We start from the raw sequence: 20731 nt of genomic DNA, 5'->3' as shown, positions 1-20731 counted from the left end.
GTGTGGACATGACCTAGAACGTGAGTTCAACTCCGCCTCGTATCTCTGTGATACTACAACTGTGATACAACAGTATCACTACAAATGGGCCAGATATGTGTGTGCCGTCGGTTTGTGTGTATTGTGTGTGTGTGTTCTGTTTTTCTGTTCTGGCCTCTTGGCTACCCAGAAGCATCAGTCACCTGGACAGATGATTCTGGGTATTCGTCCACATCACGTTCCAGTGGGTGGAACACCTATAGTTTCAGAGTATGAGACAAAAAAAAAAAAAAAAAAAATTCTTTTGCTTCTCTGGGGCCCACTCCAGAGGAAAAAAAAACCGAAAGGAAGAGAAAGAAAAAAAATAAAAAACTAAGATAAAAAAAATAATAAATATATAGATAAATATATATATATATATATATATATATACATAAAAACCGAAAGGGAAAAAATAATAATAAATAAAATAAAATAAAATAAAAAAAACCGAAAGGAAAAAAAAAGAGAGACAGAGAGTGAGTGAGATAAAGAAAAGAAGAGTAGATCTTCCAGTTGTGTACCCATTAAGAACGGCAGCATAAAAACACTTCGGTACCTCCAGCCAGATGGATTTGATCAACCTCGTATCACTGGAATCATACTTTTCCTTAGTTCAAACACTTCTTTAGCAAATGCCTGGAGCATCTGAAACTTACTACACTCTCTTAAAAATATAGCTTCTTCTCCTGGAGTTATACTCTCAAGGATTTCACGATCGCTGTCCTGGCATTGTCATATATTCGACAATCATATAGTATGTGCCGCCAGCCTTCCCTGGCCCCGCAAAAACAAAAGGTCCGTGTTACTTAGTCCTAATGCATATAATTTCTCATTCATTGACCCGTGCCCTGTTAACAAAAATGACGACTGTAAACTAGGTGTGAACCAATTGGGAATCTTTTTTATCATTGAGGAAAGGAAGTCGTGTGACAAAAATTGGGATGGTGATGTCTCGGTCAAAGCAGAGAACGTTCGGCAGAGTTGCGGTAAGGAGTGGAGCGAGACTCCAGTCTTTATCTGTCAAACATGTGCAGAAAACGGGGGGGGGGGAGGTCATCCCGGAGTTTAAAGATTTTCTCCTTTACTTTTATTTTGTGCTCCTATTCATGTTCTAGGAGAGTTTTCCTTCTGTATGCAGTAAGTCTATAAATAGCGGTACATTTATGGGTTCCGCTGTTATTTAAAAAGAAAACGAAGTTGTTTTGAAAGGGGACCCTCGGTGTGCGTGGCGTGGGTAGTAGCGCAATTGATATTAACGAATGCTGCGTATTAATATCATTTCTGTTGTGTCATTAATTAATTAATTATGCATAAACGTGTGCTTCTCAATTTAATTGTTACTGAAACATGTCGTACAATTCAAAAGTTCATCTTCTAGGAGGAACTGCCGGTAGTGACGTTTCTCCTACAGCAGGACCCGTAAGGCGATCGACGGTGCAGAAGACGACGGTGGAACAGTACGAGTCGAAATCGACGAGGGATGTGAGCCAGCCGGAAATATTCCTGAGCACGGGGCCCACCACTGCGCGTCCTCCTGTGGATGGTAAGACTTTCTCGTTGTCGCCGCTACACTTTTAACCTTTGCGCTTTGTAAAGCAAAATGTAATGTTGGGAACAGAAGCATGGCGAAGATTGGGCGCGAAGTGGGACGGACCTCTTGAAATGAAGGACCGTACCCGTGGAAAAAGAGATAACGAACTTAGCAACATTACACCAACCTCTGCTTTTGGTTCGCTGGAATGCACCATACGGGGTTGGAACTCGGTCATTTTGAGTAAAAAATGTTTAACTGGCACGTGTGGAATAATCTCTGTTCAACGGCAAACAACACAACCTATTTCGCAACGTAGTCAATCGGTGGCATTTTTTGTCAAATCATTTTAAATGATCTTTCCACATGAACAGCGGTGACGGGCTAAATTTAAAAACGTTCGAAGTTCATTTCCTTAAAAAAAGTAGGCTATCTTAGAAGGGGAAAGTCAGGCTGCACATCTTTGGTCTGCAGTGGTAATTAAGAGTAGCGCGCAACTATTAATAGTTTAGTCTCACAGATCCACCCTCGATCTTAGTCAATCGTGAGCCAATTTCTCTAACCTACCTAACTAGCAGTCCTCCCGAACCGTTAATGTGTTCCGAATGGCATTGGCAGAAATTCTTGCGGCTCCCTGTTTAGGTTAGTGCCATCTTTTCACAAAAATACAAAATAAATGTCGTTCACCAACTCAGGCGTCATGCTGAGAAAATTACCACTGCGCCCAGTGAGCCCTGAAGGGTTCCAGGGACCTGGGTTATTCCACGAGGCTTTCATCATAAAATTCCTCCCGCAGATAAAGGAACCACTAGATGGTGAAGTGTGATTCACCATCTAGTGGTGAATCACACTTCACCAGACATCACCCCGTGATGTCTGGGCAAAACTGCGGCACGAGTACATTTTATCGCATCGATATTCCAACCTCCTTTGTTTCATGATCAGTTTGTGTAAGTTTAAATTGTGTAGCACATCGTGGACACGTCACGCCCCAAATGTGCAACGCGTCACGCACATGGAGATGTGTTGAGGTTCATCAGTGCCCTTCGTCGCAACAGAACAATAATCCTCCAGGAAAATGACCGCACGATCTCAAGTACCATTACAGAAGGGGATTCCACAAGGGGTGGGTACTTTCTGGAATTTTATTCACAGCCATCGTCGTATCCTTCATTACGAACAGGCCCAACTTCAATCCGGACGACAATATAACATCAGCGCATACCTCAACGATTTCGAAAACTCTCTCAAATGCTACAGACTCTGCATGAACTCATTTAAATCGGCTCAAGTTATCATCTCACTGAAAAATAATGCAACACAGGCGGAATCTACTATGGGAGGATCCCAGATACTAAATTTATTTATTAAATGTGGCATAGTCTAGAACCCCAAGTTACGATTTCACTGGCGCACTATGGCCACAGATGCCGATGCACCTAATAAATCCTCAAACAAACAAACAAACAACCGATTTCGCAATCGTATAAAACAGTAAATTCCGTAGGATGCGCTGGCTCCCCCACTTCCGTGAACCTGGGCTAGTTCGTAAATATGTAACCACTTTCCTCTATGCTGGAATCTTGTACCGAGCTGAAAACTTTGTTTCAGTCGGGTGCCCACACCAACGTGAAATGCATTTATGCGGAGGAATACCGGTTGGTAAAATGAGTCACCCACAAATTAAATCTTCACCTCTACAACGGACCACCGCTACGGCACAATACGGCTAAGGAAGCTTCCACAAGTGGTTGAAGACAGAAGACGAATATTCACTGTCAAAATGGTCACCGGCATTATATTGGAGCGCAGTAAGTCGAACATGTGTTCATGGTTTGCTTCCCTCCCCTCCCCTGCATGCGTAAGATCAACGCCAACTTTAACTAGGCAACCAATAGCCACGCCTTATCGGTCCGTTTCCAATGAAACCTCCAACTATTACCCACGAACCGAGCATGCATATAAAAGCCATTTGTTTCTGGCAACAACTTCTCCAGCTGACTCGTCATCATAACTGCTCAGACTGATCCATTCGATGCTTCTCGAACTGGATCAGGAAGATCCAGCTCGAGATTATGACGCTCCATGGGACTTATAAATCTGTCCCTGTACACAAATTCTTTGTTTTACCTCGGTGTCATTCCATGATGTTTCTTCGTTTTTCTTTTTCTTATGGGCTGCTTTTCTACACGTACCATTTTACCATTTTTTTTTTTTTTGTTGTTGTTTATTAAATATCCATTGACTTTGGAAACCCTGGTAACTTACCTCGGAGGGAATATTTATTTGTAATGTAATGGATGACAGTTCAAACTTCTCACATTTGAAACCTCGCAGGAAGGATACGGAAATGAAGGAACTTTGTTAATGACATAAAAGAAATATTCATACAGAGAGAGAGAGAGAGAGAGAGAGAGAGAGTAACAGACACTGCAAAACAATTCCAGACTTGAAAGAAAGAAGGCGTTCTCTGCCAGGCGGCACAAAATAGACGACATGTTGAGGGTGGACGCTGGAAACTTTCTTTCAGTTTACGAATCGACCAAAACGGTATTTACCCTGAAAAAATAAAATAAATGACAACCACGCAGTCAAATAGAAGAAGAACTTGCGGACATTTAGACACACCTGAGAGAAAACACGAGTGAAAAGTCTTTATTTATTTTTTTTTTCAGCAACTTTTTTTCTTTTTTTTAAGTAAGCGTGGGCATCATTTTTCGCGCGAGATTATGTTTCTATTTCCAGCTACGAATAAACTAAATGCGGGTTTATTTTATGTAGTTTTCGCAGTTCGAATTGCCTGAAACAGCAAGCGAGGCAGCTGCTAGAGGGGTCGAAGCGAGCTGTAAGGGAACAGCTGGCGAATGACCTTCGATCACCTCTTCGCTACAAATCGTGCACGACTTTTAAAAGAGGCAGGGACGTTCCGATCGCTGCGATTGGCAACGGTCGTCAAAATCGGGATAATTTACTTCAGCGTGAAAAAGGGTTGTGTGTCCAACGTGCCTAATTACTGCAGTGGACTCGCGTTAAGTACATTGCTATTAAGGCAAAGGATGATTGGAATTATCTCGCATGTTTTTGCGGTAGATGCGCAGGAATTCCTATTATTATTAAACACGGAGATCCCAGCCATAACATTTATGTGACGTAATACGTATTGCCACTAATCGGTTAAAATGCCTGCCTCGTGGAGCCTGACCAAGGATCTGCTGTCTCGCGTACTGATAACGCCCTAAATTAAATTTCCCGATGAATCCACTAGTTGCATTTAAGACATTGCATCGCGAGGGGGTGCTCTGAGATCAATGGTTGGTACGAGGCAGAAGAAGGAAAGAACAGTACAACTCGAACCACTGCATCACGGGTAGATGTTGTAGATGCGCAGCAGTGTGAGTGGGTATACGGTTGCCTTCGGAGTTCGGTCATCCATAAAAAGAATTCGCTTTGCTGTGAATGGCTAATTTAATTTTCGTCTCTCGCGGCGTGTGTTATTAACGAAAACCGCATCTCAATTTCTCTTCTTTTTCTCAATTTCAGACGTTCCGGTCGACATCCCCTCCTTTTCTGGACAGTCTTACTTGGAACTCCCGAGACTGCAGGCTTACACCAGACTGTCTTTGGAACTCGAGTTCCGCACGTTTGCGAACGATGGCATTCTGTTGTACAACGGTCAAACAGCCACGGGGGCAGGCGACTTCGTGTCGCTCTCTCTGAAAGACGGCTTTGTGGAGTTCAGGTACGTCAAGTTTACTCGCAAATTGTTAATTACTCTTAGTACTCGATGCGTGATCATTCTGCCATTGACTCTTTATCGTTACGCGCGTTTAGGTACAACCTCGGCAGCGGGCCGGTGGTGCTGAGATCGCCCCAACGACTTCAACCGGGAAGATTCCACCGCCTAGTTGCCAAGCGGTATTTAAGAGACGGTGTGCTTACTCTCGATGGCCAAGAGGACGTAGCGGGGCATAGCGAAGGAACGCTGAAGTCGTTAGATTTAGGAGAAAACTTGTTCTTGGGTTATGTTCCTACGGAGAGTAAAGGGTAAATATGTTCCTCTTCGTTTTGTGTAAATTTACGTTTGTGAAATGCAACAAACCTTCTTTTCTACGGTCGTGTCCTCAACTGTTTGTTTTTCTGAAAAGATATTTATAGATGTGCGGAATCATCGAGTATCTGAAGAATCTCAATCTGACTATAAATGCAATCAAATCTCCTCAAATAACTTATTCCTTACAGAAACAATCAAACCACATAGAAATTAAAATTGCAAATGTTTCAATTCCCAACGTATATGCTTACAAAGATCTAGGAGTTGTTTTTGGCAAAAATCTTTCATTTAATTCTCACTATGTATATGTTGCTAAAAAAAAAATTCAAAAATCAAAATGGCTGATCAAGCAAGAAACAGCGACGATTCAAGATAGAAAAACAGTCATAAACCATGTTAAGAGATGCATTTTTCCCATTCTGTCTTACGCCTCCGAAATCTGGTCTGGTATTCCTCAAGTTACAATCAAGAAATTCCTTGCCCTAGAGTATTGGGTTCTTAGATGGCTGAACAACAAAGTTTGTTTTCCCCGTTCAATATGCAGGCAACAGCTTTATAAAAACTTAAAAACAAAGTCTCTGCTACAGATGATCAACGAGTCTGGAGTCATGCTTCTTGCAAAGTTCATTACTTCTGCAACCAATTCACCAAATCTGGCCAACATAATAACTCCCACCAACAGAGAAAACTCAAGAAAGCAACAACAATTCAAATACAAACTCTCCAGACTAAAACAAATGGACAGGATGTTCCCCAATGCATCCCTTCACCTCATAAATTATCACAACATTGATTGTAAGAGGTTGCTCAACTCTGAAGCCTACAGGAGTCTCATTTCCAAACAAATTATGAGAAATACAAACAGCAACCCAGTAACTGCATCCGAGAGCCAAATGTGATGTTCTACAATATACATTTTTGATCATTATAATTCATATTCGTTGTTAATGTATATATAGAATATGCTATGTATTTTTTTATATATTTATTTGTTTCCTTTGTACTAAATTTATGCTCCTAACCTAGTGCTGTTATGGGCTTGCTGTAGTTGCAATATATGAATATTTATTATATCCGGAGTAAGATACAAACAGCAGTTGCAGGAAACGGTTGCGCATCAAAGGAAGAAAGTAAGAGTGCGCAGTAACTGATGGAAAATCACTCGTGTATAGGAGGTGTGGCAGCAAAGTTCCGGGATTCGTACTGTCGCAGTCATGTTCGATGAGTTTAAAAATAAAAAAAAAGTGGTAAAATGTAGTAGGCCAAATTTCCTCTAACAGATGGTGGTACAGAGATTGTTTACTTGGTTGATGTAGCAGGTGACGACCAATTTCGCTTTTTTTTTCAATTTTTATTTTGTTAATGTTCCGAGACGCAATTTTGCAATCGAGCAGCGAACATACGAATATCAAATTTTGCTTGAAAATCTGAAAAAGAAACGTATTGAATGTTAAAAAACTGTTTATGGTGATGAAATATGAAGTTGTACCGATGCGCCTGAATGGCGTAAGAGTTCCATAGACGGACGTTAGGATATTTGCGATGACCGAAGAAGTGGGCGTCCGTCAACCTCTCGGACTGAGGACAGAATTTAAAAAGTTCGGGAAACTGTGGCAAGAGCTCGTCGTTTGACCCTCAGACTGGCGTCTGATAAGTGTTCCGGCATAGTTGATTTTATACTCTAAGTTAACACCTTAATTCCTGAACTTCATCTGTGCACGTTGTCCGAATTGACCTTAACAAGCACCCTCTTGGAGTTGGTCGCAGTCCTATTTGAATAACCAACAGACGTTTTAATAATGTCACTGAACAGACGTCGCGAATTAAATTTTGCGTTCCAGAAAATGATTAACTGTCATGTGCAGACGTTTCATCGTCCTTATTGGTCGATTCCTCAATACGTTCTAGTCGCTTCTGTATTCGTTACGTTGAAATGTCTTATCTCGACGGACTGAGTCTTCAAGATTTCTTCCACTCGAATCATTTCTCATTGGCACCAATCTCTGAGTCTACTGATTCGCTAGAAAAGCTTCCTACTTTTTCATATGAACCTGTTTGATTACTGAGATTATGAGGAAAACCGTCTCGTCGTTCCTCTCACAAAACACATCACCTTTCAATTTGCTCTTTTAGTAAGATTTTCTCCCATATGTTATTGCTGCTGCCAGGTTTGAAAGACCTCGTAATTTTCTGTCATATACTTTAATCAGTCTGCACATTCAAGTCCGTTGATTCCGTCTTCCGCACTGTCCACTCCCAGTGTCTTTAAAAACCTCGTTGAATAAGCACTGCATGTTAATTTGAATTATTTCAGTGTTCTCCTCCTTAAGGTTGAACCCCTCCTGAGGCCAGAAGATAATGAAATGCACACACACACATCGAAACCTTCCATGCTGGATACATTTTGTGTTAATACCTGGCATCTTCTTTAACTGGGCTCTCCCCGTCTTCACTCTGGATAAAGATTTCACTTTCTCAAATTTTCTTTATGTACGTCTCCTCTCGTAAACGTGTCAATGAACTCTGTTTATTGTCCATGTCAGCATTGGAAATTTCCGGCCCCTGCTTAGATGCACCAGGCTCAGAAATTTCAGTCGATTCCTTCTCAGGTACTCCGCACTCAATGCCTAAGCTAGTTGACTCTCTTTTAGAAGGCCCATCTTGACTTACCCCCAAATATTCACGGGACTGAACATATTCTGTCTCCTCAGTGGAGTTCTCAGACTTATTTACGCTCCAGTTTATTGTCCCAACTCTAATCGGAATTTCCTTATTATTCTTTTGTCGCTGTTCTGTTTAACGTGCCTTTAAAATCTGACTCTTCGCCCTCCTCGTTATTAGAGCTGGATACTCTGCGCATTGATGTCTGTACCAGTGTTAGTTGGCAGTGTCCAATGGAATGCGTAATTTAAACAGAAAGTATCGTCTGATAGCAATTAAACAGTTAGAGAGACACCAGGAATATTCTCAGTTAATGTAACTGCTCCTCCACTCTTATTTCTTGAGATCAAGTTTCTCCCTCGTGTATCAACCTTCTTATAGCACGTGGTGAGGAGTGGATTGGTCGTCCTTCAACCAATCAATATATTTTACTAAATAATAGTTATTAAAGGCTTCTCCTTGTTGACCGTCGACACTGTGACGTGGACCTTGTTGGAATTTGAGGAAGGACATTATGACTTCATCAATGGAACTTACCTTTAAAATTGTCAAAAGTTGTTCCTTATTAATCTTTTATTTTTCCTCAAAGTTATTTGTACCACGTAATTCCAAATTTCCTTAGCTACACCGTCTTCGTTCTAATAATCACCTCTTATCAGTTAATCATTTTAGCTAGCTGTTTTTACCGTCATCCTTCCCCTGCTGACTTGACTTCTATAGTGCAGGCATCGCAGGCTGTGTGGTAAGCGGAAATCAGATGAAGATTTTTCCTTCTCTAATTTCTTCGAGACAAACAATCGCTTTTATCCAAATTTACCTTACAACTCACATCCAACCCCTATTTTGTCTTTATTCGCTTTAAACCCCTTTATTTTACGTCTATACCACGTTGCAAATCGCACAGCCTTTGGCCAGGCAACCAGCCCACTAGTACGTAATATATTTAAAAAGTAGGTTAGGCAGAGCAGTTTTTTCCTCGCAATTTCGAAATCGTAATTCATTAAACCAACGAAAAGACTGTAATAGTAATAATAACCCACAATCACGGAGAGAGAGAGAGAGAGAGAGAGATCATAGGCCAGTCTCCCTTGAATATCTTGCTTAAGAATTTTGAAAAGGCGATCATTTCCGACTTATAATCGATTGTTCTTTCTATCAGCGATCTGGCTACCAGTACTCAGTTATTAAACAGATTCACAATTGCAAATCTTGTAGAAACCCTATACCAGATCCAGATCTCCCTCGACAGAAGAGACCAGCGAGAAGTTTCCTTGGATTCAGAAGAAATCTTTTTAGTACGAAAAGCATTGAAAAGCTATGTAAGTGTCAAGTACACCAAGATGGTTCAGCAGAACTCTAATAAAGTCCCGGCCATCTCGATGAGCATCTTTTCTGTTAGTCTTGATTGAAAGGCATGGAGACTGAGTAGGGAGGAACCTAATATATATATTTTTTTTTTACGCTAGAGAAACTACTGACAGCGGAATCGATGCAAGAGACGTCTCAGACAATGTTTGCCGGTTACAGAGGCGAAAATTAAGAAGAGGATCCGCGTGGTCACTCACACGTTCAATAAATAAGTCTTTATTCTCCAAAATGATAAATGGTGAAACAACAACAACCCTCCACAGCGATATGCTACGAGTTTACGGGGTAAGATAAGTATATTTAACAACGCGAGGGCACTCTCTACTCAGGATGTACCCCGCTAAGAAGGATGATCTCTCAGAGAGAGCTCAGACAGACCGGGTTAAATTTTCGGGGGACAGAAGCTTTATGCAATCGAATCGGACATTTGAAATTTGACCCTTTTACTTATCTCATTAAGTTTGGAATTTGAAATATTAGTGGTATATGTGTTTATCCCCTCCCCTGTTTCCTCGTTACCTCTTTTCTTATTAGCCCTCTAAGCAAAGAGGCAAGGTTACCTTTTTACTTATTTGGGGGCCCGTATATATAGCATTAGTGAGTGTGTAGCAATGAATTAACTGTGCTTTGATTCTTGTGTGAAACGTAAGCTGTTTCGTTCAGGGTGTTCGAGAACATCGGTGTCAAGAAGGGACTCGTCGGTTGCATCCGAAGATTGCGAGTGGGAAGGAAAGAAGTGAACCTGCATTTTCCGAACTCCAAGGACGTGATCCAGGGCGAAGGAATACGTAAGCAGATTATTTTTATACTTAAGCCAATGATGTCCATCTCCCCTACTCTAGCCATGGCCTCAGATATTAATCTAATTTATTATTTTGTTCGATTGTAGTTGCAACTAATTGTAGTTTAAATAATCGAAAAATTAATTAAATAGCATCGACAACCCTAATGAAGTTTTCGTGGTGATCCGAAACACGAAACGATGTGTCGAAATTTAAAACCCACGCGGATAAGCTGAAGGTTTTGGAACTCGAAATGAGACTCCTTAACAGGGATCTTACTTTCTTGTTTATGTCGCTGAATATCAGGACAGAAGTTAATTTTTTTTTCCTCAGAGATTGAAAGTAAAATGAATGAATGAAGAAAAAAGATTCCGCTGGAAAGTATTAAATTCTTCTCTTTAATTATTCTTTGCGAATTAAGGTTAACGTACTGATGCAGCGCCAATGATTGGTTTTGTCGTGCGGGTGTCAAACAGAAACCGATTTGAGAAATGCGGTTTCCATTCGAGTCGTAATTCAGCTTCTGTGAATTCGACGATTGCGTTTATGTTTTGAGGATTTGGCTCTTAATTAGGATATCTGCGGTTCAGATGGGTCTAAATCTGAACCTCCCGAATTGTAAAGAACCCTTTGGCAGGGCCTCTTCATCGGTTGCTTAATTCCTTCACCACTTGGTTCCGCATATGGGGATTTAACTTAATTTAATGAAACTTTTCGAGCTTTCAATACAAAACGAGATTTTACCGCGTGGCATTCTCAGAGAGAGAGAGAGAGAGAGATAATCTTTTATTACCCTTCACGGCCATAAAGCCAGGGGCTTACAGTTTCCCAAACTTGGGAAAATTGAACAATTATTTACAAAAAGGTAATTTTACAAAAAAAACATATTATAATACAAAGGAGAGAACTCCTTACGAGAGTTAAATCTGATTGAGCTGGCTTAACATCGAGATAAGAGCACCAGCTCAATCAGACAGGAACAGGTGCAAGGTATACATCACTCATTGCTGATTAGTCCTACTCGTCATAATTTTTTTCCGGTAAGTCCGGTCAGCAGCGAATTTGTTCAGGTCGGCGTCCAGTGCCTGGGTTTGCTTGAGCATCTGCTGAGGAAGGAACCTGTCTGAGAGATGGAGTCGTGCTGAATGCGAGTAGAGCTCGGGATTGGCCCTAAGGGCAGCAGGGGGGATCCTCCAGCCACAGGTATCCCAGAATGAAGGTGTTGCGATTATGCCTGTTATCATCTTGACTGTTGCTAGGAGGCGTTGGTCATCGATTAAGGTGGGAATCCGTGGAATTCCGAGAGAGTTGGCAAGCTGTGTGGTACGAATCAGAGCTGGAAGGTTGTGCTTCCTGTTGGCCCACTTTAGGAGCCAGAATTCTGTGGCAAAGAGTGGTTTCTTTATTGACGGTGCCGCTGACGCCCAAATTTCAGCAGCATAGAGTAAAGGTGGAAAGATAACTGGTAGAAAAACGTCTTCGAGCAGAACGAGTAAGAACTGCATTTATTACTCGTTCTGATGCGCCAAGAATTCGAGCCACTTCAACGGGTGGAAGTTGAATTCTTGGCGAGATTGCGCGCTTAGCTGTAATGAAGATATTTCTATTTTGGTAAACTTGTTAATCGTTTATTTAGTGCGGGTAAATTCTTAAATCGAACGGTACTTTATAGCCTTGAGTCTCATTTCACTGCGAGGATTTTTATTTTTGAAACAAATTGAAACGAAATGAACGATAGTGCTGGAAACGCGAGATTTTTTATGAACGTTAATGTTGTTTTGTGGGCGTCAGAACGGTTGGTCCAAAATTTCTTGTATTTGTAAACATATTACAGGGAAAAAAATAATAATAAAAAATACTTGTATATATTTTCCTACCGAAGTCACGGGACACCCCTCCGATTGCAGAAAATTTTGCAATCACGAAATATGAACAGGATTGGAGATGAGGCCGGAATTCATTTGAAACGTGCGCTGTCGCTCGAAGGATCAAAGGTTTTCGAAGTGGACAGTTGGCGGTAATCCTGCAGAAGTCGTAATCCAGAGGCGACTTTGAACCCACAACCTAGGCGTGAAATGCCGACCATTTGTATTTTACGCATCCCTGGTTACCTCCACCCCACCATGAGAGACGACGATCTCATGCACGTGCAGAACTGTAGCCACTGCAACCTCGGAGCTCGTGGTTCTCCAGCTCCTCTTGAAAATTCGCTGCACGAATTTTCAGGAGGAGCTGCAGCCTTTGATAATAAATGCACCCCCGATTGGTATGGCATTGGATCCACCAGCATTTTTGGTACCTGTTTTTGGTATTCAGTTGGTATTGTATTGCCGAATATTGGTATTGCTGAATGCCGATTGGTATTCAGAAGCATTTTTATAGCGAATTGGAAATCCAGATCAGAGACCGCGGTAAGGAACTCAGGAAGGCTTCAAAGGAGTTGCAGTGCCTTTCTACTAGAATTTAGTAGAAAGCCTTCCAGGATGCATTGATGCAGCAGTTGGTACGCCCAAAGATGATTTTAATTTTCTGAATAAATTGCGAGTGGTAGCTGAAGTGTCCCCTGACTTTTGGGAAACTTTGTATGTATGTAACTTCTTCGTTCTAGTTTTATCTTACTGTTATTTGACTTTATATAAAACGTGTCCGCTCGCATTTATTGCAGGAGAATGTAGAGGGCGCCCCTGTAACAGTCTTCCCTGCCAGAATGGCGGCACCTGCATTCCAGCGCAAGGGGAGAATTTCAAGTGCGTGTGCGCGCACGGTTACACAGGTAAAACTGCTCTTTTTCTTGCTTCCTTTTAAGCAGTTATTGCGCGCTGTTGCGAGTAAATGAACATCGACTCACCCTCCTGTTTCCCTGCTCGAATTTAAAATTAATTTTAGAAAGAATAAAACTGTACTTGTTCTTAGTATTGATAGAATTACAAGGAAGAATCATTAAAACTTAAAAATAAATAAAATGAATAGCAAATAACAAATATGTATCCGATGTCACCTTCACTCGCTTTGTCTTCTTGGTTTTTCTGGTTATTTTCTCAAACCTCTCTCCAACTTTTCACTCGCTCAAGACCACGTGGGAACCTTTTGAATCGGGCCTAAAACAAACTTTTCTAATTATCCTTCCTCGAAATAAACGTCTCCTTCAGTCGAGAAAAAGTAAAGGTGGTGACCTTAGCTTTTTCTCAAAATAAATATTATACTATTACTATATAAAATAAACGTTATTGTAGGCCATTGTTCCTGGCAAAATAATTTTCATAAAATAAAATTTCGTAGATTAACACTTTCTGCCCTAAAACGTTATTAGCCTAACAAATATTATAATAATGTTTTAATGCAATTTCGCAGCTGCGAATCTCACGCGATGGTACCACTACTGTTGCCACACAGATGCCACCGTGTTATTTGCCTCTGATGGAACTAATGTTTCCAATATAAACTCGGTCTAGCACTTCTACGTAATTTGATCAGACAATTACGGATTAACAGAACGTTTCTGTGAGCGGTCCCCCACAGAACCGCTAATTACGGAGTAATGTTCGTTTCGTTGTTTTAATCCGCAAGTTGTTCCCGCAGATTCGACGATTCTTCAGTGCTTGGACTCAGCAGGGGTTTCCCTCAACTCGCTACAGCTACACTCGTGTGAAGAAAGGCAGTACCACTGTAACAGTCTGAAAGATGATGTGCGTTGCTCTGCTCTGGCTTTTGGCCGCAGGGCCCCTGGGAAGATCCCAGGGCAGGCTGGCTTATAGCGTGCCCATTTTTCTCTAGCTGGTCTCCGCCAGGGTCACCTGAGAGCTTCCTGGACGGAGACAAGAATGTGGGGAATACAAGGGTGCACAGAAGGAACGGGGATGAAAGTAAGACAAGGAGATTTACACGAAGGCATCCCAGGGAAGAAGAAGAAAGCCTAGCAGCAAGGGGTGCTGGGGTGGTCGCTAAACGGCGTCAGAGATATTGTATCACAGAATCCCAGATCGAGGACTGCGTTAGCAGCATCCTACCCCCGGGGGAATCCAAGGTTAGCGAGTCAAGATTTGTTGTCTCTAGTCAAGAAACTGAAGTCCGAGTGATGAAGAATCGTCGATCAAGTTAGGCGATACTCATATCCAGTTTGATATTCCTGTTAAATATGTGCCAGCTCAGTTTTTAAGCTCGGTGGCATTTTTGGTTTTCCAGTGCAGTCAGTAGGGAGCCGTAGTTGCAAGTTGCAGCGGATTTTCTCTTATCAACAGATAGACTTTCATGGTCTTTCTGTTCACAAGAGGAAATTTAAGCTATTTGGGTATCCTGCGGTGGCTAAATTTGTGCTGAGTCTGTTGATGGATCGTTTCTTCTTTGATGTTGTGCTAGGAGGATTTGCCGTTTGGTAAACAAATCTTGAGTAAATTTGGCAAACGCTCGGTAAGATGCTTCATCAACTAGGAAGAGATAATGCTGTCCTAGAGGAACGTCATCGATCACTGTAATCATGGTGCACTGCTGGTTTAGATTAAGTGGGCCGAGTCTTCGGGTTCATTACAGATGCAAAGTGGAGTATCTGTGATCCCCATAGAGGCTAGTTTATAGTTGATTGAGCCTTCGACGGTTATTACATACGTAGCATGGAGTCCGAGGGAAAACCGAAAAGGGCTTTGGGTTCGTTTGTGATATGTGCAGGAGGAATTTTTTAGTAATGCTGCCTGTGTCTGTTTCTGTCCACCCGGTTTGCCAGATTTCTGTTATTTGATGGCAAGACGCTTCTTCTCTGTTTTGATGTCATTTCTCAGGTCAATGGAATGGTCAAAATCGGTAGTCCGTATGCCTCTTGAAAGGTGGTAGTGTAACTCCCAGCAGTTGACCTCTAAGGGTAGTGGGAGGACTGCAGCCAGAACCGGAGTACTGTGGAGCTAACTGTATGGCAAGCCCGGGTGATGGACAAAGTACTGTGTTGGGTGGATTCCAGTTTCTGTTTGTTGTGTAATATGAAAACTCTTGTGAACCCCACACTCCATCTGCGTAAATTATAATGGGTGGAAATAAGGCCTTGTAAAGGACGACCGGAAATGTTGGTTGAGCTCCCAGTCACACCTGCTTATGCATGCCTGCCACCATTTCAGAGTAGATTCTTGCTTCACTCTGAATATAGGAAAGATATGGATAAAAGTTGAGTTCAGTATCTAAAATAATTTCTAAGTGCGTCAATTCAAGAACCAATGTGATGGTCTTTATAGCAAATTTGATTTGAGTTGTCTTCAGAGTTGCGATGTGGCTTTCAGAATCATAGATTTTGTTTTCTCAGGGGTGATTTTTAACATGTGAAGGCCCAACCAGTTTTTCAGAGTTTGAAATGGTGGTTGACTGAGGCTTTGAGGAATGCTCTAGTGTCAGCAGCGACGGTAAGAATTAGGTCGTCTGAGAATTCTTGGGCATTGACCGCACCCAAATCCAGGTTGAGTAATTCGCCAAGATCGATGTACCACAAGAAGAAACCAATCAACAAGAGCATTGAAGGCACTCCAAACAGCTGCTCACTCTATATAAATCTCAAATCTGCCCTATTAGGAAATATTGTTTTCGAATCTGGGACGGTACTCTAAAACCTCTTTCAGGCTTCTCGATTCCATTCAAAAGAGGTCAGTTAGGTTAATTAATGACTCATCTATAACAGAGTTTCTACACTGTCTCATAGACGTTCTATTTCTGCTGCCTATAGATACTTCCATGGGAACTGTCCTTCTGAATTGGCTTCCTTAATTCCCACTCTCTCTTCAAAACCAGTCTGAACACGTGCCGCAGCCAGTCAGCATCCTCTTACTGTCCAACTTCAAACTCACAGAACCAATTTTATTCTTCTTCCTGTTTTATTCCATCAACTTATTCCGTTTTCTGAAACAACCTCCCTTCATGCATATTTACAATCTACAGAAGTTCAAGTGTAATGCTTTGTAATGCTAAAAAATTTCAAGTTCAGATGTTCAAGTGTAATGCTAAAAAATTTGTTAATGTTAACAAATATCTTTTCAACCCACGCACGGTATTAAGTACTGTAGGTTCTAATACCTTTCGTGTTTGGGATTTTCATGTAAAAAATCTTTTTTTTTTTTTTGTTTTGTTTTGTTTTGTTTGTTTGTTTTTCAGTTTGAATTTTGCATATTTGAAGGGTTCAACACTTTCTGTATGAGTATAATTTGACATTATATTTTTCGGTTGTTGGCAGATCAGTGGTTGGTTAAGGCGTATTCGCCCAACATGTCTGAATGCGTGCATTAACGTTCTTATGTAGAACACAGCTGTTAATTTTGAATAGATTTTTATATTTTATGCGTACGTGTTTTCCTGATAGAAATTATGCTTTAACCATATTTTAATTTGATTTTGTTTTTAAAAATAAAATATATTTGAGCATTAATTATGTTTTTTTTTATGCGAAACTTCCTCGGGGCATCTACGGGGTAAATCTGATCGGTCACGGAAGTGACGTTATCCATAGCTTCCGCCAGATGCTTCCTGCAGTGGAAATTGCATTTGATTATAACAATACAAGTATTTGGTATTTGTCACGACCGCAACAATACAAATATTTTTCAGCGAGTTCTTTTTTCGTCTCGCATTTTCGTTACATTCAATTGTTTGGTGCCCCCAACAGCTGCGTATGTCGTTTCAACTGCAACGTCGGTTACCTCAATCGATGTTTTTTTCCAGAAATATTTGGATACGTCGCAATCTCAAGTATATGTATCTTACTTTAGCTATTATAAATCCATTGTATCTTGTCATCCAGCTGAAATTATGGAAATATGTGAATGATCAATAAAATATTTACGATGCGAAAGATCTTTTATTTCGTAATCAATATGCAAATCAAAATACCGAAAAAAAAACGCGAAGGATGTTTCCCATGAAACCATCTACCGCGCGTGCTTAGCACACGGGCCACTTTTTTTTATTTCAAAACCAAATAGCCACGAAAGAGTATGTGCGTTCGATATTGCTCCTTCGGGGTTGCTCCACTGCATAAATATACACTTCTCTTGTTTTTTCTTCGTGCGCAAATTTTATGGCAATCGAAAACGAAACTAGGCTTTGAAAAAGAACAAAATGGTTCTCTTCTCGCCAGCATCACAGGCTTAATTACATAGTTTTATATTTTTGTTTATTCGCTTCACACACATCTTAAGTGTGACGCACTTTTTTGCCTGGAATTTGTTCCGAAGACATGCCATTAACACCGGGCGGGTGTTTATTTGTTTCATTTTTACTTTTGTCCTTGGGTTTTCGAAGGTGACTTTCGTAAACTAAAGAATCTTTGATTGGAAATCATTTAAAATGAATTATTTATCGCCAAATATTGACATTAGCTGCCAATGATGATTACTGCAAACTGGCGAGATCACCGTGATGTGGTTGGATTGTCAACAATCGAGTTAAATCCACAGAAGAGTTTTTCCTGGATCGAAGTTCCCTTCGTTAATATTTGTTGAAACGTGTTCGTCGATGAAAAACTCGACAAAAAACCTCATCGACAGACGAATGTTGAAGAACACTCGTTTTCATAATGTATTTTATGTGCAGCAGAAATTGCTTTACGATATCAGTTTCTGTTAAAATGAGTTACTCTGACACAATGTTTTGTTGGTTTTCAGGAAATATATGCCAGACGTCGCTAGATCCGTGCGCCAGCCACCCGTGCGCACACGGTGCCACGTGCACGTCACTCCCGCCCGACAGTTTCTCGTGCACATGCATGAGAGGTCACAGTGGAAAATTTTGCGAGCACAGTAAGTATTATAATAACTGCTGCGGCGACATTTAATTACAGTTTTCGTAATACTTATTTCCCATTCTCTCCCCCACCCTCTCTCTGAAAGAAAAACTGAACACGATGAGTCGATATCGTTTCTAAACAGCGGCGCCGGAATCTTTTCCAGATCTGCGCCGAAATTCAGGTTGTCCCCACACTTTTGTAACATTTCCTGATCAGTCAAAATTTATTTCCTTTTCAATTAACTTAAATTTGCTCAGAGAGGCAGCGGTTACATTTCGTTAAAACATTACTTTTCCTCGATCTTCTTATTACGGAAGGGAACAACAGGATCGTGTATTCCCCTTCCGTAAAACTCCTTGACTCTCGAGCTCACGGCAACCTTGCCGTTCACTGAATTTTCGACGGGTGACATCTTTCGGGTTGTTGGGTCTGAGGAAGCGTTACCTGGGGTTGATGGCATGTGACAGGACAGGGAAGCCAATATGTAAACCCCTGGCTTGTAGCCGTGTATAGCAATGTGCCATCGCATACAATAATGAGTTCTTCTTCCAATCACTCTTCTGGTATTCATTATTAGTAATTAAACGTCCCCATTTTCTTCGTTTTTTCTCCCGTGTTATTTTAACTATATTACGGTATGAGCTTCGATTTTTCCTTGGAAATTAAGTCACCCCTCCCCTCTAGGCCCAACTATTTTGTTTTTCTAAATGCCGAAAAAAAGTCATAAAAGTCATAAAAAATTCATAAAAGTCTTTAAATACGGTGCATACTGACATCATTTTGCAGTATTGCTCTGGCGCAAACACAAAACCAAGATCTACACTGAAGGTTCAAAGTCTGACAATCGAGTGGGTGCAGCTGCTGTCATCCCTAATACAATTGTTTCAATTTCACTTCCAACCGAATGGAGCAGCTACACTGCTGAGATCCATGCCATTAAGCTTGCTCTGAAAAATATCTCACTGCTGTCAATAAATAAAAGCATAATATATACTGATTCACAAAGTGCTATTTTAGCTTTGAAAGGCACTTCCTCACCTCACCAATCCTTTATTAAAACTCACGAGACATAAGCTGATGCAGCTTCATGAGCATCAACAAACTGTTATCTTTCTTGGATCCCTGGCTACAGTGGTATTCCAGGAAATGAATCAGCAGATGTTGCTGCAAAGCACCCTTCCAACATATCCTCAACTAATGATTTAGTCCCTTATCCTGATTATAAACATAATATGCGAATAACATCTATGGAACAATGGACACTTCTGTGGAAAATGCAAACAAATAATAATCTATTTCAAATAAAACCCGAACCACAATTATGGACTTCTAGCCTTCGTAAAAATAGAAAAGAAGTAGTAATAATCTTAGCCAGAATCCGAATAGGTGACACTCACCTCACATCTATATCTGTTACAGGGAATGATCCTCCTCAGTGTGCTCACTGCTCGCAACATCTTACAGTAAAACATATACTCGTTGAATGTGGCTTGTTTAACAACGCCCGACGAATGGCTTTTAATTTCATTTCAGATCTGCAACAACCTCTGTCTCTCAATAGCATCATAGGTAAAGAAGCAAATCTCTCTCTCTCTCTCTCTCTCTCTCTCCATTCTTTTTCTATTCAAAACATATAAAAATGTATTTATTCATTTTATTATTATTATTATAGTCTTTGGTGGCCCCCGACATTTGTCCAAATCCACCTAACATCACTAACTTTATTATACATAAACAAGCCTGGAAAAGAAAAAAATAAAAATAAACAGTGTTAGGTTTTTGGAACCTAAGTGTGAGTTTATGTTATACACAGGACACCCAGCCACCAGGGAGCAGTCATCACCTAGGCTACCCGATGCCGCTCCTTACGAACGTGGTGCTGAGCCCGGGCCTACTCTACTCTACTCTACTCTGCTCTGCTATCTGTGCTGACTGCATAAAATTGCCGCGGTACAAATGCTATACCAGAAGGTGTCAGTAATTCTGGCCCCAAGTTGCCCAAGCCTTGGAGCCAGCAAAAAATAAATAAATAAATAATAATAATAAATATATATAAATGACAATAAATAATAAAAAAATAATAAATAAATAAAATAAATTAAATATATACATATATATTAATAATAATAATAAAAAAACCCTCTACTCCCTACCCAAATCTCATCCTGGCAATTTATCCCGCACTAGGTTAATTTCCAGTGCCAGCAAACAAAAAAAAAAAAAAAAAAAACAGGACAAGAATAGGATGGGGGGAAAGAGAAAAAAATTCTATATATAGTGAACAGTTATTAGTTTACAAATATCCAGGCTGATAACTGTCTTCTTTCTAGAAATACAGAAATAGCAAACCTCTGAAAAGCAACAAACTTATTATAATGTGACAAGTAGTTATTTTCATTTCCATATCTCAAATCACTAATTCTTTAATTCAGTTCTGTAGTTCTCATACAACAAAAAATCATATGATAGATGGCACCAGTTTCTTCAACACCACAAACACAGTAAGGGTTTGACTTTTAAGCCAAAATAATATAATTTACTATTCAAAGAACCCTGCCCTGTTAACA

At 40.6% G+C, this 20731-nt stretch overlaps 1 protein-coding gene across 5 annotated transcripts in view; it reads left to right on the top strand.

Moving 5' to 3' along the window:
* Positions 1-20731, top strand: part of LOC150078597 (agrin-like) — a 294793-nt gene that overhangs the window by 197660 nt on the left and 76402 nt on the right. For 4 of the 5 annotated variants that reach the window (XM_090385000.1, XM_090384999.1, XM_090385001.1 and 1 more), the window contains 6 exons: positions 1388-1564; positions 5093-5291; positions 5384-5596; positions 10296-10420; positions 13080-13187; positions 18043-18177. In XM_090385000.1, coding sequence (XP_090241126.1) covers positions 1388-1564; positions 5093-5291; positions 5384-5596; positions 10296-10420; positions 13080-13187; positions 18043-18177 — 957 coding nt within the window. The remainder of the gene's footprint in view (positions 1-1387; positions 1565-5092; positions 5292-5383; positions 5597-10295; positions 10421-13079; positions 13188-18042; positions 18178-20731) is intronic. The other variant, XM_090384998.1, reaches the window with a different exon arrangement.

Source organism: Mastigoproctus giganteus, chromosome 11 (assembly GCF_048544385.1).
Source record: "Mastigoproctus giganteus isolate SK-2022 chromosome 11, ASM4854438v1, whole genome shotgun sequence".
In the NCBI taxonomy this organism is placed as follows: Eukaryota; Metazoa; Arthropoda; class Arachnida; order Uropygi; family Thelyphonidae; genus Mastigoproctus; species Mastigoproctus giganteus.
Note: the sequence above shows the minus strand (reverse complement) of the source record. Positions and strands in the feature narration are given on the sequence as shown.